The 20,829-nt window shown below is 38.6% G+C and overlaps 1 protein-coding gene and 1 pseudogene across 3 annotated transcripts in view; both read right to left on the minus strand.

Moving 5' to 3' along the window:
• Positions 1-807: 807 nt before the first annotated feature.
• Positions 808-20,829, minus strand: part of LIN52 (lin-52 DREAM MuvB core complex component) — a 111,305-nt gene continuing 91,283 nt past the window's right edge. For all 3 annotated transcript variants that reach the window (XM_087448243.1, XM_004426349.3, XM_087448242.1), the window contains one exon: positions 808-2,864. In XM_087448243.1, coding sequence (XP_087304369.1) covers positions 2,809-2,864 — 56 coding nt within the window. In that variant the 3' untranslated portion in view covers positions 808-2,808. The remainder of the gene's footprint in view (positions 2,865-20,829) is intronic.
• Positions 8,047-9,594, minus strand: LOC147913913 (small ubiquitin-related modifier 2 pseudogene; annotated as a pseudogene).

Below are 20,829 nucleotides of genomic sequence, written 5' to 3' on the forward strand. Positions count from 1 at the left end.
GATTACATGTAGAGAGTTTTAAATGCCAGGATGAGGGGGGCCAGCCCCATGGCACAGTGGTTAAGGTCGTGCACTCAGCTTTGGCGGCCAGGGGTTTGCAGGTTCTGATCCCGGGCATGGAGCTACACACTGCTTATCAAGTCCCACATAGAAAGTAGAGGAAGATGGGCACAGATGTTAGCCCAGGGCCAATCATCCTCAGCAAAAAGAGGAAGACTGGCAACAGATGTTAGCTCAGGGCTAATCTTCCTCACAAAATAAATAAATAAATAAATGCCAGGATGATAGACCCAGATTTTATTAGTAGACATGGGGAGGTATTAAAGGTTTTTTTTGTTTGTTTTTTGGTGGGGAAGATTGGCCCTGACCTAATACCTGTTGCCAATCCTCCTCGTTTTGCTTGAGGAAGACTGGCCCTGAGCTAACATCTGTGCCAAGCTTCCTCCATCTTGTATGTGGGTCGCTGCCACAGCATGGTTTGATGAGTGGTATAGGTCCATGCCTGAGATCCGAACTCACGACCCTGGGCCGCCAAAGCACAGCGCGCCGAACTTAACCACTACACCATTGGGCTGGCCCCTAAAGGCTTTTAAATAGTTGAGCAGTAATGAGCAGTAATGGAGTTGAGCGGTAAAGAGCTGGATGGCTGGTAGAAGAGACTGGAAGCTAGGAGACCACATAGCAGATGACCATAAAGCCCCACTAAGAGGAAGAGAGTGGGTTAGCTGTCATTATAGTTGCATTTTCTGATGAGATCTATGCTTTAAAAATGCAACTTGACCCTCTGAGGAAGAACTCACTCTCCTATAAAAGGGACATATTTATTACGATGACAAGGACACCATCACATACAAAGTACAATCTTTAACACCCTGAAATACATACACACGTTGTACATATATTTATATTATCAATATAAAAATACATCATTAACATTTCTAAGGACGACAAATACAAAACCAATAAATATTGCAATTCTAAAACATCTACTTACATTAAGTGCTGGTGAATAAGATGACAGTAAAAGAAAGAGGCCAAAGCAGACCAGAAAACCAACTACATAGCTTCAGGTTACAGACTTGAGTTGGTTTTGGGGAGGTATCCCAATATTCTCCACATATTTCTCAATTTCCCCAAGCACTTAAAAGTGCCTGATGTCACCAACTCTCAAAAACAGAGCAAAGGAAGAACTGGACATTATGGCACTATTTTTTGCCCCACCCCACCTCTCTCTCACTCTTCAACCGCATTTAGATATAAAGGAATGTCAATAATAAGCTTAACTTAAAATCAAAGCCTCTACAACCTAACCTTCTATACAGCATCCAAGCAGAATGTTTTTGTTCTCATACTCATCCTTTGCGTGTTGTGTTCAAATTTTTTCCTCTTTTCAATATGTAAAATTGTATGGATGGTCAAATGGTACAAATGAAAGAAAAATCCAACATTAATTCTAGCAAGGGAAACAAGGCACAAGTGTCAGCAAATGGTTAATAGCCCAGCTATTAAACTGAACACTGTCGCGCCCTAGCACAGACACTCAGGACCAAAAACTTGACCGCAATTTTCCCTGTCTCCAAACATCATCAGACTACTGCCATGTGGATGTTCTTTTCATAAAGGTTAGGAAACCCCATGTACTTTTCAAAACATTAGAAGCTGGAGGTTGGCTTATAAGACAAAATACGGAGAACATGTGTAATCAATTTTACCCACGGACTAGACTTTTCTGGTTTTAACACAGAGATAGATAATGTCAAATAGCTCCATAACAGTTGTATTTAAGTCAGGAAATTGTCTTTTTCTTTCGCACGCGTGTGTGTGTTTCTGTTATATGGATGAAATATCTGATGTGTGCTGCGAGAGGGGACAAGGAGGGGCAAAACATTGCCACCATTCCACAGCACATTCCTTTAAGGTCAATTAGAGTTTCTAGTTTTTAATCAAATAGGAACTCCTGCAAACAATCCCCTTCTCCTATCTTTCAGGCTGTATTAACTTTCTCATTTGAATCTGTAACAGATTAACTAGAACTGAAAAGTCCTTTCTGTCACCTTTAACTTGGTCTTGAGGTCTAGAACGTAATGCAACCTTGCATGGGCCTTTCACTGTATAAGCTAATCCCAGGGGGGCCTTGATACATAGGGATCCCTTCCCTGGAGTCAGAACTGATGGCAGGGGCTGGGAGGTGGGGAATGGAAGGCATTGGGGGATCAGACTATCATGAGAGGTACAGAATTTGAAAATCAGGTGTACATTTTTAAAAGATTCTGGTTTCTCTAGCTGGGGATTCTGAATCTAGTATACACTGAAGAGTTCACAAGTCAGGCTGCATGGTGTGTCCCAGAATCTAATTGGTCTCTGGTCTCCTCGCATCATAAATACTTCCTAAGAGATCAAGTACAACTCAAAAGAACCCATCCAATCAACATGTCACAACTGACTTTGCCATTACTGAATCAATTCAACCGTAAGATCCTGGGGCTCCTGAATCACTTCCGGAAATGAGAAAGCAGGACTTGGACCTTTAAAAATGATATGCCCTCTGGTGTTACCAGCATCTGAGGCTGAGATGGTCAAAATCTGGAAGCTGATTGAATAATTGCACTGATCCTTGGGTAGAGTAGATTCTTCTCTTGCCGCCGAATGTCCTCAGAGGCGCAGAGTGCCAGGAGCAGGGGAGAGGGTCAGTCCTGGAGGTGCACCCTCCAGCCTCTCACCCGGAAGCAGTGAAGTGCACATCATCAGAGCTGCACTGGGAGGGAAGCACGGTTCCAGGCCCCAGGACATCCTGTCCACAAGCAGCTGCTACTTCTTGGGCTTCTCTAGAATGTTGAGGAATTTCCCTCGTGTCATCTCTCTAGCTGGAATCGCAAAGCAAATGAAAGATCAATGAAAACCTAAAATCTGAAAAAGGGATCTCAGGAAAATTTAATTTAAAAATTCAGATTGATTTAAATTGTATACAAAGTTGCTACCGTAACAGATTCAATCACCGCCAACCTCCAAAAAGGGGGGAAAATAAACCACTATTGACAATGAAAACTGTACAAAGCTGTTTTGAAGTTGGCAAGTGCTATAAGGCACAGGTCAACTGAGGAAGACTTGATCATCCACCATTAAAAAAATCACCAGGGAATCCCCCCAAAACCTCTCTCTCTCAAGAATGTAAGCTAGTACTCATGTTCACTATCTCAGGGGGTTTGCTCTAAGAGGCTAAAATCCAACCAAGATTAGACTCTTCTCTGGGTTGTTGGTCTCTGGACATTTACAATCTCAAATCAAAATTAGAGATCATTTACCCCATCTCCCAGCAGTGGCAGTCCCTGGATGCTGTAACATAACAGGGTTTATATCCCCTCAGTGCAGTTCATCTGTGGATGGTGTAATAAAGCAGGGTTTATAGAGATTTGGTCTTCTCTCTCTTGGCATTGTCAGTCCTTAGATATTTAATATAGCCAGGCAAGGTTTATGTGTCTTTCTCTGACTTTCAGCACCATCAATCTTTGAACGCTGTAGTTACAAGAGGGTTTATACAGCTACTTTCCTACATATGAGGCTCCTAAATGAAACTAAAGCATTGCTCAATTACAAGGGCCACTCCAGAAGCCCCCCATTTTAGCTCTGTCAAGCAAATCCTCAAAAATCACATGTAACATAAAACCTCCTTCATCCTCATCCCCATAAGATCATCTTTTCAGATTTCTTAAATGGATTTATCAGAGCTAAAAGTTTCCAGTGGCTTGGCCTGGAGGCCAGAAGTCTTCTGGAACAGTGCAGTGGGCATAGAGTAGGCTGTGCCCCATGGCCTCCCAAGAACACGTCTCCATCTTGGCTAAAGAAGTGAGGTGGTTAGGGAGGTACTTGCAGGGATGAGAAGGACCTTCGCCCCAGCCTCCTTGCTAACTTCCCAAGTCCAGAACAAATGGTACTAGATGAATGGGCTCCCCCCACACCTCCAACTTATGTTTAACAGTTCCTGGTTTATTTGTCCAACAAAGAAATAAAACAATACAAACTGTGTAACCACAGAAAGTGTTTTGGTAACTGTAATCTATATATTCCCCATCTTTTACAAGTTCCTGAGCTCCAACAAAGGGAAAAGAAATCCAATTAACTAGGAATGAAAGCCCCAGTGCTGGGTCTTGCCTCATATGCCCACAACCCCACTCTGGCGAAAATCAAACTGATCATTCCTTCCTTGGTGGATTTACACCAAAACCTATACATACAAAGTTCCTATAAGACTTGGAATTACTTCTTTATATACTTGTTCTCCTCTGCTGAAGTGTAAGAACTGAGGGGAGAGAGTGTGTTGTATTATTCTTTATATCACCAGCACCCAGCATAGAGCTAGATCGAGTATCCACTGAATAAATGTTGGCTGAATGAATGATAATATGCAAAAAAAACAGAACCGAGTAGGAACACAATAAAGTTCGTTCCCTTTCCTTCCACAGACAAACAATAAGACTTGTTAGTGGCCCTTGGTGCTCCATTCTCTACATTGTGGGATTCTTTATAAATTTACCTTGCTTATTTGGCAAGAAAAATCACTTCCCTTGATGGAAATAATGCCAGATTAATGGAGAGATCGAGGAGCAAGGACTAACTACCCTAAAAGAAATCCAGGCAAGGACTTCCTTGCCCATGGGAGGCAGCATGGACTTCTTTCAGAGAACACAGGATCTGCTCTAGTACTTAACAGCTGGGTGACACCATGGGCTAAGATCTCTGAACCTCAGTTTCTACATCTATAAAATGGGTAGCATATTACTATCACCTGCCCCGCTTTTTCTCTTGGATATTCAGCAATGAACATGCTTGGTACAGAAGCAATGATTAACACAACACCTTTCAGAGGCTGCTTCTTATGTACTCAGTATTTCCTGAGTGAATGAATGAAAGAACTGAGAAAAGAAGGGAGGCTACAATCTCAAAAATTCCATTGCTTGGAATCTTTTCCCTCAGCCTGATCCTATAGGAATTGACTTACACTTTGGGCCAGAGTGAATCTCATCACTTATTTCTACCGGATGGGTTTTCTGCCTATTCTCCAGCGCTTATTAAGGACTTTAAACATAGTATCAAATGATCCTGCAACAAGGCTAGAAGCAGATGCTCTGGAAACCAGACATGGGTAATACAAAACTCTGCTGGGTAGAAGGGAGCCTTGTTCCAAAAATCCTAGGCCAGGAGCACTGTACTGATCTTACTAATTATTTCCGCCTGCTGCCCTTCAGATCCCCCAATTCTTTACTGTTTTTTTCCCCAAATGAGAAATTGACTAGTATTTTAAGACTTAAAATTTAAAAAGACCCAATCTATTTGAAGGATCAAAAGGATTTAAAGGAAAAATAAAAGGATATTCCAGAGTCTCTCGGTGGCAAGCTCTCCTTGAATTTAACCAATCCTCTTTAACAACCCTTTCCCACTCAATCATTCCTCCCCCTTCAACCTAATCTAAGTACACAGAGCTGCAGGAAACCACCGTTAAAGTAGAAGTAATTCAAAAGACATCATCTTCTACATGGGAGGGGAGAAAGTTTTCCTACTCGCCAGTCCCATATAGGAGATATACGAATTCGTGACATAGCTGCTCCCTAAAAGAGGGCTGTGCCCTATAAATCACATCCTAAGCACCAACCCCTTTTTGTGCACAGAGAAATTGCTGTGGGTCAGGGGCTGCTCCAGAGCACGTGCCCTCCTGTTCACCTGTCATCAGAGATGTTAACATCTCTGATTAATTCACATACCCCTTATTTTATTCCTCATTTCTTTATCCTTGCTCTCCTGCTCTGCTGAAGTGTGAAGATTCTTACTGACCTGCTACAGTAATCACCGCCTGCTAACTGCACCCCCCTAAACCTAGTGAAATTGTTTAGTGATGCCAACCGCGCTTTTAATTTGCCAAACATCAGACACAGTGGTAATTTATACCAACATCTGTTCAGTTTTGACTTCTGAAACAAACTCGCACATGCTGCTACAAAATCCCATTAGGAGTAGGGAGACAGCCTTCTGCTACTATTCTGTATTCCTCTTCTACACACATACACACACACACACACACACACGCACGCACGCACACACACACACCCTCTCTTCCAGTAGGGTTTTATATATAAATGTATTTTACTAAAAAACTCCCACCAAGGACTTCAAACCTCTTTGGGGAAAAACCTTTAGAGATGTCTACAACTTGCTTTCAGAGGAGAAGAATCTCTATTTCCCCCTGTCTAGTTCCATCCCTTTTTCCCAATAGTTACAGCTGGGTATAATTCTCACATTAATGGCCAGGGTGAGATTATATGCCCCTCAGTTTGTCTCTTCCAGTTCCTTTTTCTCTCCCGGTTCTATTTTTCCACAATGTGTTAGATAGAAGACAATCCTAGAGACAATAAGATTGCTAGAGAGTGTTTTATCTAAAGTCAATAAAATTTAACTATTTTTTAATTCTGCATTAATTCTCTGGGATTACAAGGTTCAACAGGAAGGCAACATTGCTAACACATACTAAGAACTATGCCAAGAGGGATCCCCTGGTCATCAGCCGCTACAGTGTATGCTATGCAGAAGAGAAGCATGACCTCCACGTCAAGTTATGATTTACAGGCCCTCCTATGCAGTGATAGACCAGAAACCAAGAAAGCCACATAGAGACTGTCACCAGAGGGTGAACATGTGAATTGCTGCAGAGAGTGTGGGAGAGGGGGCCACTTGTACACATTTACAGACAGCACATGGATAAGCTATAAGCAACCTCCAGGTTTATGCTGTTCCTATTATCCCCTTCATCATTTCTCTAGGGCTCTTAGGTTCATGGCAGCTGAATACCTGCGTATACTCAGAGAGGTCAGGGCTGAAGGCAGGACTCCATCCTGCGTGCTCTGAAGGGAGTGTGTGGTTTAATATAATCTCTTCTTTAGACTCTCCAATTCCTCCATCCTACATTTAGCCTTGCCTCTGGCTCCCTTTCCACAATGACTATCCCTAAACTGCCTTCTCTGCAGTAAATTTTCTGGTAGCTGGTTGAAAAGATTCAGTGGTACAGATTGATTTCTCATCGGTGAGGGGATGAGGGATTACCAGAGGCACCCTGGTTAACGAGATTGGGTGCAGAATCTCTCATGAGACCAGCCCTCTCTGCCAGGGCTTTGCACCTTTCACCCATGACATATGGGTTTCATTACAGAAAGATTTTCCAGATTATAACTTTGAGGCAATTGCCCGATAAAATTCTGCTGGGCTTTAATGTAGGGAACAATGTAAAGATTAAGTAACTTTTAATGAAATGGAAGAAACTCATAATGTTTGGTTTTCAATTCCAGTGCAAACTATTTTAAATATTTCTGTGCCTCAATATAATTAAAAACATTAGTGAGGTGAAGAAGAGCTACTTTCCACTGGTTCTCTCACACTCTGAAGAGCAACAACAGGCTGTCTTTAGAAGACTCTAATATGAGTGGTCAGGAAACACAGGGGACAGTGTAACATTGTGAAAAGAGCAGAGCTTTTAGCATCAGACAGGCTTGGATTTGAACCCCAGCTCCCAGACTGACCCTGAACCACTGGGGGCAAGTCACACAAGCCAACTTTCTGAGCTTTAGTTTCCTCATCTGTTCAAGGCGGGATTAATACAGAGGTCACAGAAGCATTCAATAAATGCTAGCTACTGGACAACTATTTCTTTCTTTCATTTCAAACAGAAGTTTATTTAAGCAACAAGACATTTGACAGGAAAACGATCTAGGATTCATTTCTTTTAGAGTAATTTATCCCTACTTAAAGACAGATTGCCCTACATGTAACAGCTATGCACAAAAAAGTTATAAAATGGTCCTTAGTTTTACAATGATAAGTGAAAAACATTAAAACTTTCCACTGAACAAGATATGCAAGGATTTTTTGTTAAACAGTGTCAGTAAAATAACTTTCTGGAACATAAAAGATAAGAGCTGAATGAGCATGCCACAAATGGAGAAAGCGGGTACTTTCTAGTATTTTGCCCATCCCATAACCATTTGATGTTGATCAAAACACAGCATTGGTCATATAGTTTAAAAAAAAAGGCAATATGCTTGTGTACATACACCAGTTACTTTATGTACAGTAAAGGAATGAGGAAGGGGAAAATGAAAGAATAGAGAAATCCATACTGTAGTAGTCAAGGTGTGGTGGAACCAAATTGCAGTTTTCTAACTAAGAACGTATTCTTGGTCTCCGGGAAATGAGTTCTGGAGCAACTAGCAAGTTCCCTTTTGTAGCAGACACCTCCTGTCTGCTGCTGGAACACAGCAACACATCAATGGAGTATCTTCAAACTCCATTTCCAACTGTGCAGGTGTGTCTGTTTCAGGAATTGGCTGCCCATCAAATTGGAATCTGATCTGCCTCACTGATAACCCTGTCATTCACAACAGTCCTTCATCAGTTTACTAAGTGGCATATGTCTCTTAATCTTAAACTGCACAGAACTATCCTGCCCCACCACCTTCAAATTAATATGACTGTTGTTCCTAGTCTTGACTACTTCCTTGGGTTTTTCTTCAGCCATGCATGCACTGGTGTCTCCCTGGCTGCTGCTTCACAAAAGAGGTACCAGGTTCACAACGACTGAGCACATAAGCAGCATCAGGAGTGGCAAAAGGAGGCTAAACTATTTTTAAAAAGAGTTGAAATGCAAAACAAATGGAAACACGAATGAGTTGCATCTGTGTAACACATATATTCTGGAAGATCAAACCTGCTGGAGTAATATTGGGTATCAGAGGCAGCAACCTTCCTTAACTGTACCTGCAGATACTTATAGCAAAAGGAACACAGAAAATCCTAGTTGGTTTAGTTTAAATAAATGTGCTAAAAGGCTGTTTATTTAACTAGCTTCATAGAAGATGTTTTGCTGAAATGATGCCATTTGTAATAATTATGGTTTTGACTCTTCTTTAAAAATTACTTTTTTGGTCCTCGAAACTTTGAATGCATTCTAATAACTATGACAAGAGGGATCACCTAGCAGTGTGTGTTGTGCAGAAGAGAAGCATGAAGGGGATGGATGAAAAGTTAGTCACACAGAGTACCTACTATGTACTAGATATTAGGGAAAATTCAAATAAATTAGAAGTGGTCTTTGAGACGGAGCTAGCTGTTCACAGGTATTTTGGTGGATTAGAGGAGAACAAAAGGAAACCAATGTGACTTATAATGCTGACTTCTCTCCCACAGCAATGTGGAAAGTTTTCCCGTTGCTCTGGCATAGAGCCGGCGTACAGCAGAGCAGTTCCAGGGCAGTCTGCCAGACTGAGATTCTTTACCATGCTCTAGTTCAGACCTCTGCACAAAACATACCACTAAGCGATCGATAATTCAAGTCAAGGACTAAGCACTTTTCAATGCCTCTAATATAAGAACAGCTGGTGCTGGTGCCACTGTCAAGAGCAGAAGATGCTGTGAACTGAGCATGTCACTGGATGAGGAGGGGTCTCTTGGAGCCTCATTAGGACACTTGGTGGTCCTCAGAAGGTGGTGTAATCGCAGTAAGGTCTGCAGTAAGGTCTCAGTCAACTCTTGTGAGAGAGTACACACAAGTGAGACTCTGGCAGAAATCTCATTTTTCTCTAAAATATATAAAAGTAGCATTTGAAGGTAAGCAGAACAGCCTTCAGGCTTTTGCCTAAAGTTCTTCGCGCATAAACATTTCAAAAAGGAGACTGAAATATATATCTGAGAAAAGAACAGTGTGATTGCTACATCTCTGACCAAACTATCACTGACTATCAAAATCTTCACCCTCGGTGGGGTGGCTAAGAACAGTGTTCCCTTCAGCGAATTCAGAGAAAGATAATTTTATATCAAAACATTTTTTTCTTCACATTTCCAGAGAACATTTTTCTGAGAAGTAATATAAAGTAATAAAAAAAAGAAAAGCCAGGACTCAATGTACAGGTAAACAAATTTGGACAGTTCCAATATGGAAAATAATTTTAATGGCTTTTCACAACAGGAGAAAAAAAAGGACAGAAATATCCAGCCAACAAATTTATTCTCAGAATATAAAACATCAAGCAAGAACATAAAATATGGGAAGTGTCAGCCATGATGCCTGAAGATTGAAAGCAGAAGTAGAAGCATCTTAATTGTCAGGCATTTGAAAAATGCTGTATTCAGGTGAAAGCCTGTGTTTCTCCATCAACTCTCCTTGCCCTGCCCTCTTTTAAGAGCAAAACAAGACTAGATTTCAAATATTCAATCCTTCTTACCATCCTTTTCCCTACTAAAAAACAAATCAAAACAACAAAAAAACTCCAAAGATTTGTGTTCAGGAAATGAGAGCTAACAACTTCTTATTAGTATTTTGTTTCCTCTTCAGAGGGCCTCACTGAAGGCCTACTTCACAGTTTCACTTGGTTCCCTTTTCAAGGGTAAACTCAGTTGAATGAAAGGCAATGAGATCAAAGCAATGGATTAATACTCGTGGGAAGAGAACTTTTATTAAATACTCATAAATTTGTGCAGAACATTCATGCTTCAGGGCCTTTACATAGTAATACATCGTGGTAAAACAGCTATTATGACCAAAGGCTGGTAGCTTCACATGGTCTTAATTTCCTCATCCATAAAGTGAGAACAGCAATAATAATCTATCACGTAAGGTTAAGATAGAACAACAACTAGTCAAAGTGACTTGATCACTACACAAAATATTTTGCCCCAAGTTAGACAGAGTAATTCATCCATAGGTTGGATTCCACTCTCAAGAAAATCAGACCAAGATCACAGTATCAATAATTTCAAATGACTTGGATATTAAGACAAGTTTCCTGCTTGGAACATCCCCACTTCAAGGTGCTGGCAGTAGCTAAAGTCTACAGAGGAGGAAGGGCCAGTCTTCTTGACCCCCAGGGCAGGGAAAGAGTTACATCTTCACACTGAGAAGCCAATAAAAACCTCTCTTGATTATAATTTAGATAAGAACCACTGGATTGAATAATAATGTCTGAAACTCCCCTGGCTGTTTCACCTTGAGACGTCCATCACTGGGTTAAACATGATGCTAATTGCATTTGGATTGATTAATTTCTCTCACTCCTGTCTATTCGAATAACGCTTAACAAAATAATCATAGCACCCAGAGCCAAATCTTTTCCGTCAAAGGAATGAAGCCATCAGAACAGGCAGAGATGAAAGAAATGAAGATGACCCGTAATTACTGATACGGTGATATCATTACCATATTATACAAAATGAGTGTGGGGGGCAGGGGGAATGGAGGGAGGAGGGGCTGAGATTTTTTTTTTTAATGGAATCCTACAATGTAAGAATACAGATTTGACATCAAGTGGAACACAGAGAAATATAGAACTTTGAAAAAATACAAATCTTGCTCATGAAATTGCAAAATCCAACAAACACTGAGGTCCAAGATACATCAAGTGTCTTGGGCTGCAAGCAGGTATTATTCACGCCACTATTTTTTCATCACAATAACACTTTGTGTATGACTTGCATAGAGATTTAAGATGCTGTCTTCATACCACAAGCATTCCCATAGTTACTGGAGAATTTTTCTTTAAGCCAAGGAATAATATCATTTTATTTTATTATTGTTAGAGGTGGCCTTGTTTGTAAAATGAGAATCTGGGTTTTAACTGCAGCTAGTTCTAGTTTAAGACACCAAAGAAAATGTCTATGAATCTTCACGCATGCTTCATTGGACAATAGTATGGTTTTAACTCACTAGCAAGAAGAATATAACATTTCCCTACTTTCTTGTTGTTTGATATGACCTTTTTATTACTTATGATCACATAGGATTTGAACCTTAGGTGTGAATCTATCACTTATTAGATGGTGATCTCAGGTAAATTACGTAGCTTCTCTGGGCCTCAGTTCCTTCATCTGTAAAATGGGGATCAGTACCTACTTGACTGGGTTGTTGTGAGACTTAACATATTTAAGTGCTCAGTAAGTGCTGATGTAAGAAAAAAATTTCCCTCTAAGATTAATTTTATGGCTATTTACAGAACCTTGAACAATGTTTTGGTTATTTCATTTACTAAAGCTAATTTAAACAGACACTTGTAAAGTACCATAAATATTTTAACAAATATTTATCAAATAAATAAATAGGATACTGAGAAGGTACATCATTTTAATAGGCTGGAAATATCTGGGGGATATTTTTGCTATGGTATTCTTTATGGCGAGGAAGATTGGCCCTGAGTTAACAGCTGTGCCAATCCTCCTCTATTCTGTACATGGGACATTGCCACAGCATGGCTAATTGAACGGTGCGTAGGTCTGCAACCGGGATCCAAACTCGCGAAGCCCAGGCCGTCGAAGTGGTGCGCGCGAACCCAACCACCACACCACTGGGCCAGCCTCCTTGCTACGGTACTTTTTTTTTTTTTTTTTAATTTTTATTTATTTATTTTTTTCCCCCAAAGCCCCAGTAGATAGTCGTATGTCATAGTTACACAGCCTTCTAGTTGCTGTATGTGGGACGCGGCCTCAGCAAGGCCGGAGAAGCGGTGCGTAGGTGCGCACCCAGCGTCCGAACCCGGGCCGCCAGCAGCAGAGCGCGTGCACTTAACCGCTAAGCCATGGGGCTGGCCCTGCTACGGTATTTTAAACAAAGAACCATCATTAAATTGAAAACAATAAAAACAGATATTGAAATTGTTTTATTTAGGTCGGACAAGAAGGTATGTTTCTCTATTTTCTTATATAATGAATATTCCCAAATAAAACAAACATATGTATTCTGAATTTGTAATCATTCAGTAATAAATATGAACAGTGCTTTAAAAGAAAAGAACAAAACTGTATTTCTGCCAGGTTAAAACAAGAGTCTAAACCATTTACTCCATTAACTTAGTATTCTCTGCTTTCTGTCTGGTTAAGAGAGGCAATGTAATACAGTAAAAAGTGTTTATCTTATCTGGCTTTGGAATTAGACAAGTCTAGATTTGATTCAAATCCTAGCCCCGCATTTCCAAGCTTGAAGACCTTGAGCAAATAATTTACTTTTCTGAGCATCAGTTTTCTTATCTGTAAAATGGGAATTATGAAATAGACTGCAGGGTCTTATGAGACTAAATAAGATAATGCATGAAAATCGTTTATACTGCATGGCATATAGTATGGAAGTCAATAAATAACAGTATTAATCATTTTTATCCTTCATGTCTCAGCTCAAATGTCACCTTTTCAGAGAGGCCTTCCATGATCACCCTATCTAAAGTGAGTTCTCTTCAGTTACTCTCTTTCATATCAACCCATTTACTTTCTTCATAGCATTCACCAAATCTGAAATTCACTGTGTTTATTTATCTTCATGCTCCATGAAGTGCCGTAGAACCTCCTGCTGTATCCCCAGCAACTAGAATAATACCAGGTACACAGAAGGTAGTCAACTATATATCTATTGAAATAATTTATTCATATATGAGGAAAGAGGAACTCGGCTTCCTTTTCAATTCTTAATTAAATATCATGTCTAAGAACTTTTTTTTTTTTACTTGCAAAAGAATGAAAGCAGACCACCTTCTTTCGCCATACACAAAAATTAACTCAAAATGAATCAAAGACCTGAAGGTGAGACCTGAAACTATAAAACTCCTGGAGGAAAATATAGGTAGTACACTACTCGCCATCAGCCATAAAGGGATCTTCTTGAATTCCATGTCTACTCAGACAAGGGAAACAAAAGAAAAAATAAACAAGTGGGACTTCATCAGATTAAAGAGCTTCTACAAGGCAAATGAAACCAGAATCAAAATGAATAGGGAACCCACCAGCTGGGAAAAAATATTTGCGAACCATGTATCTGACAAGTGATTAATCTCCATAATACATAAAGAACTCACACAACTGAATAACAAAAAAACAAACAACCCAATCAAAAAATGGGCAGAGGAAAGCAACAGACACTTCTCCAAAGAAGATATATAGATGGCCAATAGCCACATGAAAAGATGCTCAACATCACTAGTCATCAGGGAAATGCAAATCAAAACCACACTAAGATATCACCTTACACCCGTTAGAGTGGGTATAATCACCAAGACAAAAAGCAGCAAATGCTGGAGAGGCTGTGGAGAAATGAGAACCCTAATCCACTGCTGGTGGGAATGCAACTGGTGCAGCCTCTATGGAAAACAGTATGGAGATTCCTCAAAAAATTAAAAATAGAAATACGTTACGATGCAGCTATCCCACTACTGGGTATCTACCCAATGAACCTGAAATCAACAATCCAAAGAGGCTTATGCACCCCTATGTTCATCGCAGCATTATTCACTATAGCCAAGACATGGAAGCAACCCAAGTGTCCCTCGACTGATGAATGGATAAAGAAGATGTGGTATATATACACCATGGAATACTACTCAGCCATAAAGAAAGACAAAATCGTCCCATTTGCAACAACAACTTATGTTAAGTGAAATAAGCCAGAAAGAGAAAGACAAACAGGGCTTGATTTCACTCATATGTGGAAGATAAACCAACACACACACAGACAGAACTGTTTGGTGGTTACCAGGGGCTAGGGGGGTGGGGGGTGGGCACAAAGGGTGGAGGGATGCACTTATGTGGTGACCGATAAACAATAATGTACAGCAGAAATTTCACCATTAAAAAAAAAAAAAGAACTTTTTTTGTCTAGTAAAATTACATAGGTATTTTACTGTTTGACCCAGCAATTCCACTTCTAGGAAGCTATCCCAAAGATACACCAACAAAAATATTAAATAGGGTATTCACATGCTTATTCATTTCAGCACTATTTGTAATAACTGAAGATTGGAAACAGTCCAAATGTCCATCTTTAGGAAGGGAACTGGTATAACCTTATAATGGAGTACTGTTCAGTTCTAAAAAAGAATGAAGATACCTATACACTGCTATAGAGAGCTCTCCAGAACACACTGTTAAGTGAAAAAAGGTGTAGAACATTATGTATAGTATACGTACTTATGTGGAAAATTAGGACAAGGGGGAAATACAAAAGAAAGAATAGAAGGATAAAATTTAGTATTAGTTTTGGGAATAAAGATGGTTACTTAGGGGATGGAAAAGAGAGGGGGAAGGGATAGAGGTGGGAGGTAGACACTTTGAATGCACCTTATTTTATATGTTTTACTTTGGGACACCATATAAATATTTTATATATTAAAAAACAAAATTCACTAAATAGAAAAAGTAATCTCTAAAAATTGAAATAAACCGAAAATAATGTGAATCTATAAAATATGACATCACCTACACAGTAGAAAAGTTTAAATAATTTTAAAAGATGTATTCTGCCTACAAGTATATATCCTAAGGATATAAAAGAAGCACAGAGAAATCTTAAACTGCATCCAGCAGTCTTGTTGTTACATGTAGCTAGTTCTTTTGATGCCAGTTTTATTGTGGGTTAAAACAAATAAATAATTATATTAGTTATTAGGAACCAAGATATTCAGTATAAGAGAAAAGAGATACCATTATAAAATCAAATACATTAAATAGAAACCCTTTAACATCTTTAATTTGAACTGGTTGTATTGGTAGGCACACAATTTCTTTTTCTCTTTTCAAAAAAAAAAAAGCACTTATTTACCAACCCTGTCCATAGAAAACGCCTAGAAGTAACGACAGTCTACTAACAATGAATACTATTAGTACCTAGATTTCTACTAAAAGATTTCTACTAAAAGACACTAAAAGTTTCTTGGAGAAATGGATGAGATTCCAAGGCTGAAGAAGTAAATGAAGCAGGGATATCCTGACATGCTGAAAGCAAGGAAGTGACCAAAGATTACTAGGGTCAAGTCAAACGACACAGGATTCAATCTGAAGGGGCATCCACTAACTAAAGATGGGACAGTTTTGAGTGTCAGAAAGAATAATGATTATACTAGATTATAACACTTCAAATATAAACATCTATAATATTTTTTATAAGCCCTCAGTCACCTCAACTCATTTCATGTTCTGAAAATTGATAAATAAAAGGAGGGAAAAAATCTAAAATTTTTCCTGCCTTTCCTCTTTGGACTATATTTGAGGGAAACTAAATAGTTGCTGATTGATTAGAATAATAATAATTAACATCATTATTCTTATGAAAAGGATCAGATGGCTAACACCTAAACCCACTGACCTTTGCTGAAACTGGAACAAACGGAGGTCATGTGCTTCCTGATGTGAAGCAATAGCAAGTATACAGTATCACTTATGAAACATTCTTGCCAAAAAGACTGAACCCAAACCCAGGTTATTCTCTAACAGACTACAGGAAATTTGGGAGAAAAGAGGAACACGTGGAATGCTATCACCAGGATGAAATCACCCAAATTTAAAATGTGGGAAATCCTACAAGACAAACAATCCAGTTTCTTCAATAATTAAATAGCATGGGAGAAAATAACCTGGAGGAAGCAGGGAGTGTGGTTACAGAGAAGATTAAGAGACTGAATCTTCATGTCAACTAAATGCAATGTGTGGACCTTGTCCAGATCCTGATACATACAAACCAATTGTAAAAAACACAATTCTGAGCCAAACTGGACATGGACTATTAGATGTTATTAAGTTTGGTGTTTTCTTTTGTTTGGTGTAATAATGGTGTTTTGTTTTTTTTTAAAGCCTTCTCAGTTAGAGATACCTACTAACTTATTTATAAATGAAAGGGTACCAGGATTTGCTTTAAAATACTCCAGCCAACAACACAACCACAACAAAAAGTGTGATATAAGGAGATGAAGATAAAACAAGAATGGCAGAAGAGCTGACAATTATTGAAGCTGGGGATGGGTACATAGGGTTCATTATAGCATTCTCTCTACTTCAGTTAGTATATGCTTGAAAAATCTCCATAATAAAAAGAAAACCTTGCCAAACGCTTCTCTGGAAATACAGCTTTTTCTCATTACACTACATATCATAATACAATGAAGAGTAGGCCAGGGAAGAGACACAGGAATAATTAATTCTGTGGAGGGCTTGGAAATGGATAGACAGAAAAAGCTTTAGAAAGGGGGTGACTTTTCATGTCATGAATGTTTATTTCCATCGTTAAATTCTTTGGATGAGGAACAAATTAAACATGACCAAACAATCAAAAGCAGACTATATATGTTTTAAAGTCTACCAAATCTAACTTGGGTTAAGCCTGATAATAAGAAGCTGCTGCCTTCCAACCTTTCTTGCTCTTAATTATTTAAGAAATCATACTGACAAATCTAAGAGAACAATTTCAACATATCTGTAAAACAGCAATGAGGGAAGCTCTCTGGCTCAACATTTAGCTTCTACAAAATCCTCTGGAAGGTGGAGAGAACGAGTCCTTGGTTACTCATTTATTGAATCTTCTCAGAAAAAGCTTTAGAGGTCGGCAGCAAGACTAACTTTCAAGTCTAGGCCAGTCCAATAGCTAACAAGTTACAAAAAGGAATAGCTTAATCTAAATGTTCACTAGTCCAGCTAAATTTCAACTAGTTTGCCCTCACTATCAACAACTGTGTATATAAATGATAATCTCACTAATCCTACTTCACTTTGATCACTCTTTTACTTCACAGATGCTGATTTGTCCAATTTAAAACAAATTACTTGTTCTAGTTGATAATTTGGCTTTTAATTGTTTGCACTGTGATTTCACGTATGTATGATTCACGTTCTCAACTTGACGAGACAACAAATTCATCAATGGAAAAGACTTTTAAAGATAATTTCCCTAATGAACTTGGAAAAAATGTACAATATACAGTAGCTATTCAGTAAGCCTTAATTTTTAAAAATCTTTTTCCTCTAAAATCATGTGGTAGTACAAAGATACAACAATTACTGTCTTCACTTGATTATGAATTTCTTTTAAAACCTCATCATAATCAGGTAAGAACTTGCATGAAGAACTTGTATGAACTCAATCAGGTAAGAACTTGTGTCTACTTAGCAAGTCATATGGTAGTGGTTATTTTCCTTGTGATTAGAAATAACAGCTAGTTAACCTTCTGTCTTTTCAGAATATCTGGTTTTTGTTGTTTCTGAATAATCTTATTTACAACATTCATGAATTATTAATTTAAAATAATTAGAATGCAAAAATATCCTCACTCAGAAAATTATATTATCCTGTGTATAATAATCTGCATCACTGAAACTCCAGAGCTTAACCTGTACATAGTTAACATACAATAAACATGCACTGAATGAAAAAACTTTCTTTCATTGACAGTACAGGCCATAATTTAGGATCTTAAAAGCAATTTATGGGTAATCAATATGGCAAAATGTAATAGAAGGGGAAATCTAGTTAATTAGATACTATACAAACATTTATGATAATGCTTAATAATTAAATTTAAAATATCTTTTCCATTAATTTTATTTGCATTCAAACTAACACAGACGTGAAAGTGAAAAGCAGCATTTTATGATGTTAGACCACTGGCCTCAAAATCAGAAGGTTAGAGTTCTAAACTAGTTTCATTATTAGTCAACAAGTTCTTACTGCATGCCCATTATAGATGTACTCTTATAACTGCAGATGATGAGACACCAAAAGAGATCAACCAATCTTCCTTAGAAAACCCCTCTCCACTCCTTCAGGCACTAAACTTTGCTCATCAACAGCTTAACCGTGCTCTGTGTAGATACTTGTAGAGAGCTTTGCAATTATGGGGTACATTTTTTCCCAAGATCTTAAAGAGAGGGCTAGGTGGGGAGATCAGGAACAGATCCTATTTCAATATACTGGAGGTCTTTCAGGTAGGTTAGTTAGAATTTATAACCTATATCAGTGGTTCTCAGAGTGTGGTCCCTGGACCAACCACATCAGCATCACTTTGGGAACATGTTAGACATACAAATTCTCAGGCCCCCGTCCTGGTTCTACTGAGTCAGAAACTCCAGAGATTGGGCCCAAGAATCCACGTCTTAACAAGCCCTTCAGGTGATTCTGATGCACACTAACGTTTGAGAATCACTAACCTATATTATCCAGGCTCTTTGATTTTGTCTCCAGTTCTCTGCAGTTCTAGTTCATTACTAAAAGAGCAGACAGGGTTTTATTTTATTAAAATTATGATGATAAAGCATATTTATTTACCATAAAGCCAGAAGTACAAGGGAGACTATCTTTTAGAAAACATGCGTAATAAAGGAAGAAATGAAAACAATCAGCCAAAGGACTAGAATTTTTACCAAAACTATATCTCTATTGCCACGCATTGTGGTTAGTGTTAAGGTTACAATACAATCCTTAACCTTGAGAATCGTGGCAGAAGACAGACTGGAAAATAAATAATTATCAAACAACATCATCAAAGCTTTAAGAAGAGTATATAACACATTATGAGGAGAGAAATAGGGATAATTAATTCTGCAGAAGGTTTGGGTTGGATGGACAGGAAAAGCTTTAGAAAAGGGGTGATATTTGAACTGAGCCTTTAGGAATGTCCTGTCTAGGAACACCCAGGCAAGCCAAGGACAGCTCCTTTGTAAAAGTTTTCTGCTAGGCCACTGGTGTAAAATGCAAGTGAACATTATGAAATGGATCTTTAATCAAGCCCTGAGTACCTGCTTAATTCCCAGCACTGTTTGGGATTTCTTGTGGATACCAAAGTAGTGTAAGACATGGCCCTGCTTTTAAGAAATTAAACCACAAATAATGAATTTGGTCTATCCAAAATTTGGCAGAAACTAAGCCAATTATAACTACTCTTCATCATATTTTGTTAAGCAAAAAGCTGTGACAGTCAACAATCAAACCACAATTAAGTCAAGTGACTTGCTCCTAAGTCTAGTTTTCTCTTAAGATTGAAGTTTTCACAAGATTTACAAAAAATGAAGACATCTACCATGCTTTTATTTTAAAAGCTTTATTTAGGGCCGGCCCCGTGGCTTAGCGGTTAAGTGCGCGCGCTCCGCTGCTGGCGGCCCGGGGTTCGGATCCCGGGCGCGCACAGACGCACCGCTTCTCCGGCCATGCTGGGGCCGCGTCCCACATACAGCAACTAGAAGGCTGTGCAACTATGACATACAACTATCTACTGGGGCTTTGGGGGGAAGATAAATAAATAAATAAAATCTTAAAAAGATAAAAAATAAAAAAAAATAAAAGCTTTATTTAAATGCTTTTGTTTTTTATTCTAAAGAAATAAAAGATTTATAAAGTCCAGGCTGGAGGATGCTATCTTAATGAGTTAAAAATCCTTTTCCTTGTAAGATCAACCTGACCTCATTCCATGAAATAGCCAAAACTAAAATCAGTTTTTTCCTCTGTATTCATGTTGATTCCAAGAAACTAGCATTCCTGTAACCAAACATACCTGACTAAACCTCATTTTTTTGGGAAGGTAGAGAGACTATAAAAGCTAGTTTTCATAATTTGCTAAAAAGTTTATTTTAATAAAGACTACTTATTAAGTCCCTAGTAATCTAGCTCTGCTTTGATTAAGGAGTCCTATTTCTAATAAATAAACCCCAAAATTCAGAGTTGAGTCAAAGGCCAGAGGACAAAGTGAATAACACAGTTAAATACTCCTACCATCAATCACATTCTTTGAAATTTCTTAATGATTGCTCAAGTCCAGCTTGAGTTACTGGGTACATTCACTTCATTTGTACAATCAATGATGTGTCTTTGAGGTTAATGTCAATACAAAAACTAATTTCTATATGCCAGAAGCTGTTCAGCATTCCAAGTGTATAGATTCTTTCTTTCAAAGTTTCACCCTAAGCAAAAACAAAACAAGAATATATGACTGAGATTAAAAATTATAAAACAGAGGCTATGACCTATTGTTATCATTCAGCTTTTCATGCCCCAAGATAGCC

The sequence above is a fragment of the Ceratotherium simum genome, chromosome 24 (assembly GCF_057802395.1).
Source record: "Ceratotherium simum simum isolate JZ-2026a chromosome 24, ASM5780239v1, whole genome shotgun sequence".
NCBI classification, from domain to species: domain Eukaryota; kingdom Metazoa; phylum Chordata; class Mammalia; order Perissodactyla; family Rhinocerotidae; genus Ceratotherium; species Ceratotherium simum.